Source organism: Mustela nigripes, chromosome 17 (assembly GCF_022355385.1).
Source record: "Mustela nigripes isolate SB6536 chromosome 17, MUSNIG.SB6536, whole genome shotgun sequence".
Classification (NCBI taxonomy): Eukaryota; Metazoa; Chordata; class Mammalia; order Carnivora; family Mustelidae; genus Mustela; species Mustela nigripes.
This window is the reverse complement of record NC_081573.1, coordinates 4,966,437-4,979,030: the sequence shown is the minus strand read 5'-3', so window position 1 is coordinate 4,979,030 and position 12,594 is coordinate 4,966,437. Positions and strand designations below refer to the sequence as shown.

At 58.6% G+C, this 12,594-nt stretch overlaps 2 protein-coding genes across 8 annotated transcripts in view; one reads left to right on the top strand and one right to left on the bottom strand.

Moving 5' to 3' along the window:
- Positions 1 to 264: 264 nt before the first annotated feature.
- Positions 265 to 11,343, top strand: TBC1D17 (TBC1 domain family member 17). Of its 4 annotated transcripts, XM_059383809.1 has the most exons (18): positions 265 to 371; positions 652 to 750; positions 979 to 1,053; positions 4,160 to 4,283; positions 5,010 to 5,217; positions 5,920 to 6,031; positions 6,141 to 6,299; positions 6,634 to 6,762; positions 6,864 to 6,967; positions 7,571 to 7,665; positions 8,097 to 8,213; positions 8,318 to 8,418; positions 8,508 to 8,607; positions 9,529 to 9,626; positions 9,786 to 9,902; positions 10,430 to 10,516; positions 10,610 to 10,846; positions 10,968 to 11,343. In XM_059383809.1, exons 1-17 carry the CDS (start codon positions 351 to 353, stop codon positions 10,811 to 10,813), a joined length of 1,950 nt encoding a protein of 649 aa, XP_059239792.1. In that variant the 5' UTR covers positions 265 to 350; the 3' UTR covers positions 10,814 to 10,846; positions 10,968 to 11,343. The 4 variants fall into 4 exon arrangements, with proteins under 4 accessions (XP_059239792.1, XP_059239791.1, XP_059239793.1 ...); XM_059383808.1 differs by having other exon boundaries at positions 10,610 to 11,343; XM_059383810.1 differs by lacking the exon at positions 8,097 to 8,213 and having other exon boundaries at positions 10,610 to 11,343.
- A 266-nt stretch (positions 11,344 to 11,609) lies between these two features.
- Positions 11,610 to 12,594, bottom strand: part of IL4I1 (interleukin 4 induced 1) — a 37,521-nt gene continuing 36,536 nt past the window's right edge. For all 4 annotated transcript variants that reach the window (XM_059383812.1, XM_059383815.1, XM_059383814.1 and 1 more), the window contains one exon: positions 11,610 to 12,548. In XM_059383812.1, the coding sequence (XP_059239795.1) occupies positions 11,627 to 12,548 (922 nt within the window). In that variant the 3' untranslated portion in view covers positions 11,610 to 11,626. The remainder of the gene's footprint in view (positions 12,549 to 12,594) is intronic.

Sequence of the window (12,594 nt, the reverse complement as noted above, 5' to 3'; positions counted from 1 at the left end):
GCTTCGATGCCAGTACACAATATGGAGAAAGAAGCCGGTGTTTCGGCGAGAGCTTGGGCGAGGAGGTGGAGCCCTTGGACCCTCCCCCTTGTTTACTTCGTGGCTGGGGAACAGCACTGCGCTTGCGCACTCTTGCTGGCCTGCTCCACCTTCGCCGTCTGCGCCATGTGACTTACACACTAGTTCAAGTTCAGCCACCCCACTCTGAAAGATGGTTACATCCACTCCTGTTCTAGAACAGGCAAGGGCGCTACCACTGTCCAGGCTTGAGGGGGGTCTCCTATCCGGATGTGACAGCACGATGACCCGGAAAGGGAGAGGGCCGGAGGAGTGGGACCTCGGCGGCGACTATGGAGGGAGCCGGTTACAGGGTAGGCAATGGAAACGCGTTCTTGTCTTTCTGTGGATGCGAAGCGACGCCCTCCGGTAGTCGGCTTCGCCCCAACGCCCTGCCCGGGCTCTGGGAACCCCGCTGAGCCTTAGCGAACACACCGTTCGTTTACAAATGCGCTGTCACCCTCTCCTCCACTGCCCTAGGTTAGACGCTTACCTTTTAGCCCCGCCCCGTGGGCGGCCGGGAAGTGCTTGTGGGCCCCGCCCCCTTGAGTCTTCCTGCGTTTGGGTCCCGCCCCTCACTGGTTCTGTCCCCAGGTGGTGTTTGAGAAAGGTGGCGTGTACTTGCACACCAGTGCTAAGAAGCACCAAGACCCGGACTCCCTCATCGCTGGCGTCATCCGCGTTGTGGAGAAGGTGGGCCGGAAGGGAGCAGGGCTCGGGCAGGTCCAGAGCCGGTTGGAGGCGGCATCTGGAGGCGAATGGTCTGGAGGTCCCAATGGGACTGTGGGAAGGCAGGGGGTGCGGACTGGAGCGAAAGAAGGGGCTTTGTAAGTCTGAGGGGCCAGAGGAGGGAAGAAGTCTGGAAATACGACTTGGGGAGATTTGGGGGGGATGTCTCTCTAAACCCTCTTTTTTTCTCAGGACAGTGATGTCCTTCTGCACTGGGTTCCGGTAGAAGAGGCTGGGGATTCCACCCAAATTCTCTTCTCCAAGAAGGTAGGCTTTCCTCCCTTCCCCTTTCTCTACTTGTTTTTTCCCAGGTTGGGGCAGTGGAAGACATTTGAAGAACCTGGGTGTAATATCAGACTTACTCTTGGAGCATATGTGATCCTGCTTGGGGTCTAGGCTCTCTCCGCCCCTTGGTTTTCTTTTCTCTGTGAAATGGGGCTGAAGGTGCCCATTTGAAAGAAAGCAGACACCATGAGATTTATAGCGGTGGGGAGGCAGCCCCCTCATCCCCTTTCCTTTTTGGGAGAGCCCTGTGATGCTGCAGGAGGTCAACACAGCCAGTGGATTCAGGTTTCACGGGCTCTCAGTCCACAAGAACTCGAAGGGGTGTGGCATTTCCCCAGGAGCGGAAAGTATACTTTCTAGGGCTTCTTCCTACTCTCCGTACCAGACTTTGCTCTTTTCGTTATGAGACTCCTGAGGCTTTTATTAGAGATTGTTACAGACTTTTCATCACCAGGCCCTGTGCTGGGACCCGGAGATGAGTTTACCCCAGACCCTGCCTCAGTCTTCACACTCATTCTATTTTGGGAAACTGAGGCACAATGATTGGAAGCCCCTTTTGTAAGGTCAGAAAGCTAGGAAGTGTTGGAACTGGGGTTTGAACCTGGACTCTGTGGTTTCAAAGGCATGCCCCTTTCTGGAGGGAGCAGGTATTAGCGCTGAAACTCAATGATGAGAAGGGGGCAAGAAGGTATTTCAGGGACAGCAGGAGGAAGAGCATTTCAGGATATAGGAGAAGATGGGATGTCTCTGTAGAGGGGGTTTGCTGGGATGGTGGTTGGGCTTGAAATGCACAGCTGAGAAGCTTGGACTGTGTTCTGGAGTTCCCCGGGGGAACTATGGGAGGAGAAGGGTGTGGATGTGGAAAGCTCCGTTGGGAACCCATGCGGGGGATGGGCAGAAGGCCAAATGGAGGGAGGATGGAGGCTGGGAGGTCAGGGAGGTTAGAATGATGGGTCAGGGAGAGAGAAGGAAGCCTCACCTGGGGCAGTGGGGCTTTGAATAACCTGGGAGTGGGTAACAAATGGAAATTCCAGAATTCTGCTGAGGAACACCTGGCTTCCCAGGGTTGAGGAAGAAGCAACCAGCATTTTGCATTTTTCATCAGCCTCATAGGCCAGCTGAGTGCCTTTCTTGAAAATGTGGCTGTCCTCCTCCATCCTCTCATCCTTGATTAACAGATACCCACTGAGGCAGGCTTCAGTGGAAAAGGCACGTATGCACGCAGGATACAAGGAACACAAGGCTCCAAGAAACACAAAATCAGGCTGGTGACAAGTTCAGGAGACAAATTTTTTCCTCTCCTCTCACGAGACACTCGGAGAGATGGAGCTGCTGGCCTTGGCCGGTGATGTCAGGGCCTGGATCACTGAGACCCTCCTGTGCATGCCCTGGTCACCTTTAGATGACTTGTTCAGCTGCACCTCCTTTTAAGGCAGGAAGAGGGGGGCGAGCAGGGTGCCAGTCACATCTCTTCTGCTCATTGGGAAAAGCAAGACATTTCCCAGACACTCTGCATCAGCGAGGAGTTGTTTTCGGCTGTGTGGGATAGAAACAGAAGTGACAGCGGCTTCACCTGCATAGAAACGCCTGCCTCTGCGGTTGAAAAGGCCATGTGTCACCACCAACCTGGCTTCCTTCCAGCATTGCTCTGCCATCCTCACAGCTGCCTTGTGGTCCAAAAAGGCTTCTGGAGCTCCAGTTTTTTGGGACTGGTTTCGCTCCTTGTGTTGCAGGTTGACTGAGGAGCTCTGTTCGTCGTGATTGGTCAGGGAAGCATGCTGCTAGAGCAGCTACATTCCTTGTGGCAGGGGGCAAGAGCTCTTCCTTGGCAGTTAAACAGTCCATCCTGGAAGGGGTACCTCGCAGTCCCCTGGTCAGAGCCAGCTGCATGGCTACACCCAGCCATGCGATCCTGCTGTGTGCCCAAGAGGCAGAGGGCTGCAAACACTGGCGGAAGGCAGTGTTGACTCTCATTATGTTATGTAAACGTTGGTGAAATATCCCATTCACCCCACAAGACACGGGATGGCTTTGCTGGGGCTGGCTCAGCAGCCTCGTGGACAGGTGTCTCTGTGACTCCCCTCATGGCCCTAGTTGGCTATCAGAGCTCCAGATACAGTGTTCTCCTTCCACAGCCTTCAAAGACTGGCCTGAATAGGGTGGTGGTCACTTATGTAGGTGCCCTTTTTTATCAGGAATTTTCCTCCTTTTAAACTCTCCAGAGGTGGCATCTTGGCTCCCACTGGCCAGAGACAGATCCACAAGGAAGGCTGAGAAAGCAAACAGTGGGAGGCTTTGTTGTGGGAGGGGCTCTGTGAACCTGGAAGGAGCAGAGAAACGGCTTTTGGGTGGACTCATTGTCTGGGTCCTTCAACAAGGACCCTCGTGCAGGGTTTTATTGCGGGAGTCCTGGGACACTCCAGTTACTTTCAGCAGAACGGGATTCAAGGCGGGCCAGTAGAGGCCTGGCAAATTTGTACGAGAGCTGGCAGAACAGGACTGACCCTGTAGAACTGACCTGCCCGGGGAGCTGCCACCACCTCTGAAATGAGGGCAGTGGGGAGAGATCATTGTGGAGCCTGTGGAGACCCAAGAACACTACCACCCGAGCTGCCACTCAAGGGCAGGAAGCCACTGTGCCCTCACCAAGCCAGTGACTGGGCGCTGGGACACAGAGCTAGCTACCTCCTCCAGCCTAGTCACCTCTCTGTGCCGGAAAACAGGAGCCTCCCCCGTCAGCACCCACCCTGGAAGTGGCAAGAAGTTACCCTGCCTCCTTCCTGCCTTCTGCCTCTGCCTTGTGGTGTGACCCGTAGCTGCAAAGGAGTCTGGGAAATGTAGTTTTCGCCTTCCAGCCTCTGCCTGACAGAAAGGCATACACTAGCCCATGAAAGGGACTCCTAGCCTCTGCAGCTCTCCCTGTCCTTCCCCACGGCCTGTGGCCAGCACTGTTGGCTGACTGCACGTCGTCTGCCTCAGTTTCCCTATTTGTTTACTGGGGCTGCCTTCCAGGGCAGCCTCACGGCTCAGATCTGGAAACCCTCAATCCGCAGCACCTCACTCTCTTCTCTTCCTTTTCTCTCCCAAGGACGTCAGTGGGGGTGATTCCTGCACCTCTGAGGAGGAACCGACCTTTGACCCTGGCTATGAACCCGACTGGGCTGTCATCAGCACTGTGCGGCCACAGTCTCGTCACTTAGAGCCCACCAGAGGTAGGCTGAGCCTGGGCCCCTGAGGGGCAGGTGGAGACACGTCTTACCTCAGTGGTCAAGGCTCCACAGACTTTGCTGGCCATAGTCAAGGTGACTGTCCGTTGCTGGCCTTCCAGTCTCAGGCGCGTGGATCGGGGTGCAGCGCTGTCCCCGGCCCAGGTTCCGCCTGGCAGGGTCTATGGGGTTTGCAGTCTGGCTATCTCTCCGGGCTCCTGGGTGGGTTGTGGGCACCCCCGCAGAAATCCTCTGCTTGTGAAGGTGTCCAGGCTGTGGCGGTGACAATTGTGGGGTGAGAGAGTGATTTGGGCTATTCTGGAGTCCTACAAGGTTCTGGGGGCACCAGAGGAGGCATCCGGCCCCTCCGGAGAATGGAGAAGCCTTCCAGGAGGAGGCGATGCCAGCCCCTGGCCCTGGGGGACACCTGGGAGTTTTCTCCCCAGCAGAGAAGGTAGCCATGCAAGGCCAGAGGCCCTGGGTGTGTTTAGGACACTGGAGTGTGGGGCTTGGAGTGAAGGAGAGGCTGGAGATGAGATGTGCGGGGGGCAGGAGATGGACCTCAGGGAACTGCCACCAGGTTAAGAACACAGTCTTTGCTCTGAGGGCCACAGGGAGCCAAGGGAAATTTTCGAGCAAGTCAGTCATGTTTCCAAGGAGACGTGGCTCCCCATGGAGATCTGCGCTGCCTCTGCCTCCCCAGGCCTGCTCCCAACATGTGCTCTTCCCCAGGTGCAGAGCCCAGTTCCCCTCGGGGCTCCTGGGCCTTCTCGGTGAGCCTCGGGGAGCTCAAGTCCATCCGCCGGTCCAAGCCGGGCCTCAGCTGGGCCTACCTGGTCCTGGTGACCCAGGCTGGGGGCTCCCTGCCTGCCCTGCACTTTCACCGAGGGGGGACCCGCGCCCTTCTCCGGGTCCTCAGCCGCTACCTGCTGTTGGCCAGGTGAGCCTTTTCCCAGCATCAGGCCTTTGTGGCAGGCCCTGGCCCCCTGCAGCTGCAACCTGGCCCCTCAGGGCTGTGAAGCAGATTTAAAGGTAGACAAAGGGGGTGGTGCCTGGGTGGCTCAGGCCAGGATCCCAGAGTCCTGGGGTCACAATCCCAGAGTCCTGGGGCCGAGTCCCGCATCAGGCTCCTGGCTCGGCTGGAGGCCTGCTTCCATCTCTCCAACTCTCTCTGCTTGTGTTCCCTCTCTCACTGTCTAATAAATAAATAAAATATTTTTAAAAAAACAACAACAAATAAAGGCAGATGAAGGGAATCAGCTGATACATGTAATCACAAAGTCAACGTGTGGTTTGATTTCAGGCAGGACTTAGGTCCTGGAACTTAGGAAGAATTGCTCTTTTTCCCTCTTAAGTTTGTATTGTTCTCCAGAGGTCCCTTAGCAGCCCTGGTGACCGAAGCAGCTCCTTCCCCAGCAGCATCCCGGAGCTGCCTCTCCCTGGCCTGTCCCTAAATTGGTTCCTGTGGGAAGCAGGAGGGCCTTGGCCCTCAGTGGCCAGCCCTGGGTTGTGTGTCCACCCCTGGGGTCCAGCTGTAGGTCAGGCTGTAGGTGAGGGACTCCCCAGGGGCAGTTGGACTGAGAGAGGGAGGGGACGCACGTGGGGCCCTCTGCCTGGGTGTCACCACATTGCCCCTCCTCAGCTCCCCACAGGACCCCCGCCTCTACCTTGTCTTCCCCCACGACTCCTCGGCCCTCTCCAGCTCCTTCCACCACCTCCAGCTCTTCGACCAGGACAGCTCCAACGTGGTGTCTGTGAGTGTTCCACTGACCAGCCTGGCCCCTGTGGGCAGGGAGGGGCGGACCGTACTGGGTGAGGAAGGGTGGGGTGCAGCTGTGAGCACCCTGTTGGCCCTGTCCGCAGCGCTTTCTCCAGGACCCCTACTCCACCACCTTTAGCAGCTTCTCCCGTGTGACCAACTTCTTCAGGGGAGCCCTGCAGCCACACCTAGAAGGGGCCTCCCCTGATCTTCTTCCACCCCCTGATGACGAGCCGGAGCCTGGGTTTGAGGTCATTTCCTGTGTGAGTATCAGGTGGACCCTCCTGTCTTCTGGCTGTCACCTGGGCAGGTGACTAATTCCCTAGGCCTCCTTTTCCCCCAGAACGGGGATGATACAGCACCCCAGTCATAGATCGCATGAGGAGGGGCTTTGAGGAGAGTGCTTAGAGCCTGTGTACCTATTTCCTGTTATTGTGGGGGGAGGGGAGCTTCCTGACACGAGGTGGCTTTGGTACTGAACCCTGGGGCGGGGTGCTTCCCACCCTGCGGGTTAACTGTCTGTGGAGCTAACCTGCAGGTGGGCGGGGCTGGGGAGGGTGTGGGAGTCCCTGAGCTCACCGGCCTTGTGTCACACAGGTGGAGTTGGGGCCGCGGCCAGCCGTGGAGCGGGCACCTCCACTCACCGAGGAGGAGTGGGCCCACCACGTGGGCCCTGAGGGCCGCCTGCAGCAGGTCCCCGTGCTGAAGGCCCGCATCTTTTCCGGGGTGAGGCGCCGGCCGTGTGCTATGGGGTTGGGGAACTAGGTAGGGCTTGCAGGTGGCCATGGGAGGCCCTTCTGAGCCACCGGTCCCACTCTGTCCCCCAGGGTCTGAGCCCTGGCCTGAGGCGTGAAGCTTGGAAGTTCCTCCTGGGGTACCTCAGCTGGGAGGGCTCAGCTGAGGAGCACAAGGCCCACGTGCGCAAGAAAACGTGAGTGAGAGCCACTGCGGCCACCCCAGCCGACCATGTCCCCCATTCCAGAACAATACCTGGCCCATCACAGGTGCACTGATGGGCTCGCTCCGCAGTTGTCAGTCATGAGCCCACCACGTGCTGGGCACCCACCGTCACACATGGAGACGGCAGTAAGCAGGCAGGCTCGTCCCCCGTGGGCATCAGTTTTTGTTCTAGCAATATAATGTCGTAGCTGTTGTCACTCTTCAGCCGGTTTCCTTAACCCGGGGGGCCTGCTTCTCATTCCTGGTACACTACATGTTGTGCCCCTGCTGCGTGTCCTGGTCCCCCGCCCTGGTGCTCTCTGTCCGGTGGGGATGACAGACTGAACAAAAGCCCACAGTGGGGTCCCTGGCTAGCTCAGGAGTGTGTGTGGCTCTGGATCTTGGGGTCATGAGTTCGAGCCCCAGGGTGGGGGTACAGAGCACTTGAAAAAAAAAAAACTTTAAAGAAAAGCTCACAAGGATGTTGTGTGTCATGAGAGATGTCAGGAGTGGCACAGGGCAGGGGGAGCGATGGCCAAGATGAGTAGGTGGCCTGCTTTGGTGGCCTCGTGTCTCACCTGCCCTTCCCCCGCAGGGATGAGTACTTCCGAATGAAGCTGCAGTGGAAATCCGTGAGCCCTGAGCAGGAGCGGAGGAACTCACTGCTGCACGGTTACCGCAGCCTCATCGGTAGGCTGCTGGGCAGGGATGGGGTGCAGACATGACACACAGTGGGAAGGGTGCAGGGAAAGCCCTTGCCTCCCTAGGAGTAGGGATGATGTCATCTTCCGTGGAGAGATGGGATGGGGCAGGGAAAGGGAGACTCCTTGGGTTCAAATCTGCTGCCTACTTGCTGTGAGATCTTGGCAACTGATTTTGCCTCCTTGGGCCTCAGTTTCCTGTCTATGGATGGTTCAGTAGCCGTCGGTCGCTGGGAGGCTGTGGCGATCTGGCAAGTGGCAAGCATAGTGCCTCATTCGAGGGTGCTTGAGGTGGTTTCCGGACCAACTCACACCTGCCTGAGGTCTGCCGAAGGGAAGAGCGGGGGCTGGTGCCTGTGGCCAGGAGGGAAGGGCCCCCACAGCATTCTCACTTTCGCATTCTGCGCCCTGTGTTCGCAGAGAGAGATGTGAGCCGTACTGATCGGACCAACAAATTCTATGAGGGTCCCGAGAACCCAGGGCTGGGCCTACTGAATGACATCCTTCTCACCTACTGCATGTACCACTTTGACCTTGGTGCGATGCCAGCCCCGGGGGGCACTAGGGGCCAGGCCTTCCCTTGGGGGCTGCTGGGGGCCTGGGCTGGGCCCTGACCTCCTATCCCCCCCACCCCTGTCCAGGTTACGTCCAGGGCATGAGTGACCTCCTCTCCCCGATCCTCTACGTCATTCAGAATGAGGTGGATGCTTTCTGGTGTTTCTGTGGCTTCATGGAGCTCGTGGTGAGGCCCCAGGCAGGCACGGAGATAGGCCCCTCAAAGGATGGGGGTGGGTGTCTGCTTCCTCATGTGGCCTGCCCTCCCTCCCGCAGCACGGGAACTTCGAGGAGAGTCAGGAGACGATGAAGCGGCAGCTCGGACAACTGCTGCTGCTGCTGCGGGTGTTGGACCCGCAGCTCTGCGACTTCCTGGGTGAGTGTCTCTGTGGGCAGGCAAGGAGGGGGGGTGACCCTCCCTTCCTCCACCCTTCTCCACCCCCCACCGCCAGTCTCTGGAAGTGGCCATGGACGGGCTCCGAGACGTTTGGTCCTGATCCAGACAAGGGAAACATCCCTGCAAAAGCCAGAATGCAAAATTGCCATGTAAAAGCAGGATTGTGGTTTAGAGCGATCTTCAGCGAGTCCCTGTCCCAGGAGTGGGACCTGTAGGTTTCCTGCAGTCCTGTGCTTGGCAGATGGGCCTGGGGCCTCAGCATGGCCACTTCCGGGGGTGCTTGGACACCAGCCGCCCAACTGTGCGGCAATCTGTCTGAACTATGTACAAGAACAGATTTAACCTGTCCTGCTGGACACTACGGTTATTTGTAATTTTGCATTATGAGCAGTATCATCTGGATAGTTCCTTTAGGCTAAATTCCAACAAGTGGCATTATATTCTGGGCGATATTTTTACGGCTTTTGAAATGTTTGTTCCCATCACTGCTTTCCTGGAAATTCTTACTAGCTGATGTTTCTGCTAGCCGAGTCTGTGAGAGTGTCCATTTCCTCACACCTCCACCAGCACTGGGTATTGATAGCTTTTATTTTTTCCCTGAGTGTCCTGCATCCCTTTTATGTGATGTTGGGGCACGGAATTAGCTCACCTCATCTGGAGCCTGGAAGGCAGAATGGGAAAGCTTCCTGTTGACCCAGAGCATTCTTGGCTCAGCTCCAAAGCCTTCCCATGCTAGGCACGAGTTACTTGCCTAGACTAGTAGAGATTCCTACAGCCAGGATAACTTCTTAAGAGTCTCGGGCTGACTAGCCTGCACACTGTGAATTAGGAGGGGATTGGAATGGAGTTTGAGCTTTTTCTTTGTGGAGCACCACCCCTCCCACCACTGTCTTCCTCCAGATTCCCAGGACTCTGGCTCCCTCTGCTTCTGCTTCCGGTGGCTGCTTATCTGGTTCAAGAGGGAATTCCCCTTCCCAGATGTCCTTCGGCTGTGGGAGGTGGGCCTGCCACTGTGGGTGGGAGGGCAGAGAGGAAAGAGAAACCAGTCAGCTGTCCTGGGCTGGGATGTTGGTGGGAAGTGGGCAGGGGGTAGGGCAGACCTCGGTGGGACTTCAGGTAGAGGCTCGGCCATAAACACCTCGCTCTGGCTCTCCTAGGTGCTGTGGACAGGGCTTCCTGGCCCCAATCTGCACCTGTTGGTCGCCTGTGCCATTCTGGACATGGAGCGTGACACCCTCATGCTTTCTGGCTTCGGCTCCAATGAGATCCTCAAGGTGAGGCCCTGGCTCCTTCCAAGTCCCCCTCCCTGCCCGTCCTGACCTCTGTAAGCAGATATGTTAGCTGAGGTGTGAACTCGGTGGAGGCTGGCACTGTGCCTGTGCCACAGGACCTTGGGGTAGTAGGTACTTCAAATAGGATTATGGAAAGTATGGTTGGCTAAGTGGTGAGCACCATAGCCAGGAGACCTGGCTTGTTTTTCTCCTCTTCTATCCCATCCCTGGCTCCCAACAGTGCCCTCAGAGTGCGGCCAGCCCATGAGGGGGGGGACCTGCCCCTTCCCCAGTACATGGAACGCGAGGCAGGGTCATGGGGAGAGCTCAGTGTCCTTTCCCTTGGTTGTATCCTGCCTGTGGCAAAAGGTCTGAAAGGACATGACCTCCCCTTCCCCCCAGTCCCCAGCTCCACCCAGTCTGTCTTTCCTCCGTTGTATCCCCAGCACGAGGCACAGAGTGGGCACTCGGGCGGTGGTGGTTGAGTGCTGGCCCGCAGGAAGGCCGGCCTGACCCACCCCCTCCCACAGCACATCAACGAGCTGACCATGAAGCTGAGCGTGGAGGACGTGCTGACGCGGGCGGAGGCCCTCTACCGGCAGCTGACCGCCTGCCCGGTGAGTCTGCCCCTCTCCCACCAGCCTCCCCCCTGCTCCCCTCCCTCTGGGGATACAACTACTGACTTCTTGCCTTTACCCCCCCCCCTCCAGGAGCTGCCCCACAACGTGCAGGAGGTCTTGGGTCTGGTGCCCCCCACAGAGCCCCAAAGTCCCTCACCCCCTACCTCTCCACTGCCTCTCTCACCCACCGGGGCCCCACCGGCCCCACCGCCCCCCGAGGACACAGCCCCGCAGCCCGACAGCAGCCTGGAGATCCTGCCGGAGGAGGAGGAAGAGGAAAGCGCAGAGTCCTAACCCCCCCAGGGCCGGATGGCCCACCCAGCACAGGCACTTTATCCTGCTCTCCAAGTTTGAGGGGGAAGGGTCTGAATGGGGCGGCCTTCCCGCCATTGCCTCCCGTGCCCTCCCAATGAGCTGATTTGCTTACATGGACACTTTTTGTGTCCAGTTGTCCTCGTGTAGGTGGAGGAAGGAGGCTGCCTCTTTGGCATGGACCCCCAGGGGTAGGGGGTGGTGGCTCGTGGTCCCTTTTGGTCCTGCGGTGGAGCCAACACCTCACCACGTGATCCTGATCCAGCCAATGAGACCGAAGAGGAGGCCCCCTGTGGGCCGGTGGAGGTAGTGCCCTGACCCCTTCCTGGATCTGGGGCTTTTGGAGGAGTGAGGATGTGGTGCTGGGGTATGGCCGCCCCCAGTGCTGTGTGGGGACACATCCCGGATATAACCGAGATGGAAGGGCCTGCAGAGCTGTTCAGACGCTCTGGAGACTCTGCTTACCAGCTTCTTGTTATGTGAACAAAAAAATAAACTCGTGTTTAACCTACTGTCCATCGTGCTTTCTGTGATTGGCATCAGGACTCCCATCTGTTTCATGACATCCAGAGTGGACACTGTGATTACCATTTCCCAGGGGCGCAAAGCAGTTTCGTTCCTGTCCACCTTCCCCAGTGGAGCCCCGCCGCTCAGGGAGAAGTAGGACAGCTTCTGGGGATTTTAGAATAGGCGCACCTTTCTACCGCGAAGGCCAATGGCTTTGCTCCATACAACCCGGGAGGCGACTGAACCCAGGGAGCGGGCAGGACCACAGGGCTTTTTCTGAAAATACTTTTAATGCTCGGGTCTCTTGTGGGTGGTGTGCCGAGCGGTTATCCCGTGCGCAGCCTGGGCGTGGGTGGCACCGCCCTTTTCGAACTCGCAGCGGGAACGGCTGGGCACCAGGCGCACTACGCCCTCCTCGGTGTTGCTGTCGACCATCATGTGCCCCTCTCGGCTGTTGATCAACACCGCAGCTCGCAGCGCCGACTTGACAGCGGTCTCCACCCAGCCGTGTGGGTAGGCCGTATGCTCACCGGCGAAGTAGATGCGGCCGTAGGGGACCGCCCAGTCGTAGTCTGGCCCCTCGTCCTTGTCTTCATGCCAGAGCAGCGGCGGCTGCACCACGAAGCCGCCCTGGCTATGCGGGTCCTCCGCCCAGCGTTTGACGATGCCGCTGCCGTCCCACAGCCGGTACACAATCGGCCCATGCAGCGCCGCCACGTCGTCGAGCGCCACGCGCATCGCGTCTTCGGGGCGCAGGCCGGCGAACGACGCCGCAGCGTCCGACCACGTGTACGAGGCCAGCAGCAGCGCGCCCTCGCCCGGGGGCGGGTAGAATATCACACGCGACGGGCGGGCGGTGCTCGAGTGGCCGCCTTCGATGTGCTCGTCATGCCAGAAGGGCCGGCGGAAGCTCAGGAACACCTTGGTGGCTGGCACGTAGTGCAGCGCGCGCAGCGCCTCCTGCCGCCTTCGAGACAGCGGCGGTGAGAAGGTAATGCGCTGCAACGCTGGGCCGCTGGCTGTCAGCAGCACCACGTCCGCGGTCATGGCCTTCAGACTCCGGGCCCTGCGCGAGCTGGCGATGTGCACGCGCACATCGTGCGTACCCTGCGTTATCGCCACGACAGGCGCGTGCAGCAGCACCGGCCCGGACAGCGAGCTCAGCAGCGCTCGGGGCAGCAGGTCCCAGCCGCCCACGATGCGGCTGTACCTGCAGGCAGGGCGGGAGCATGAGCCCGGGGCTCGGACCCCCGGGC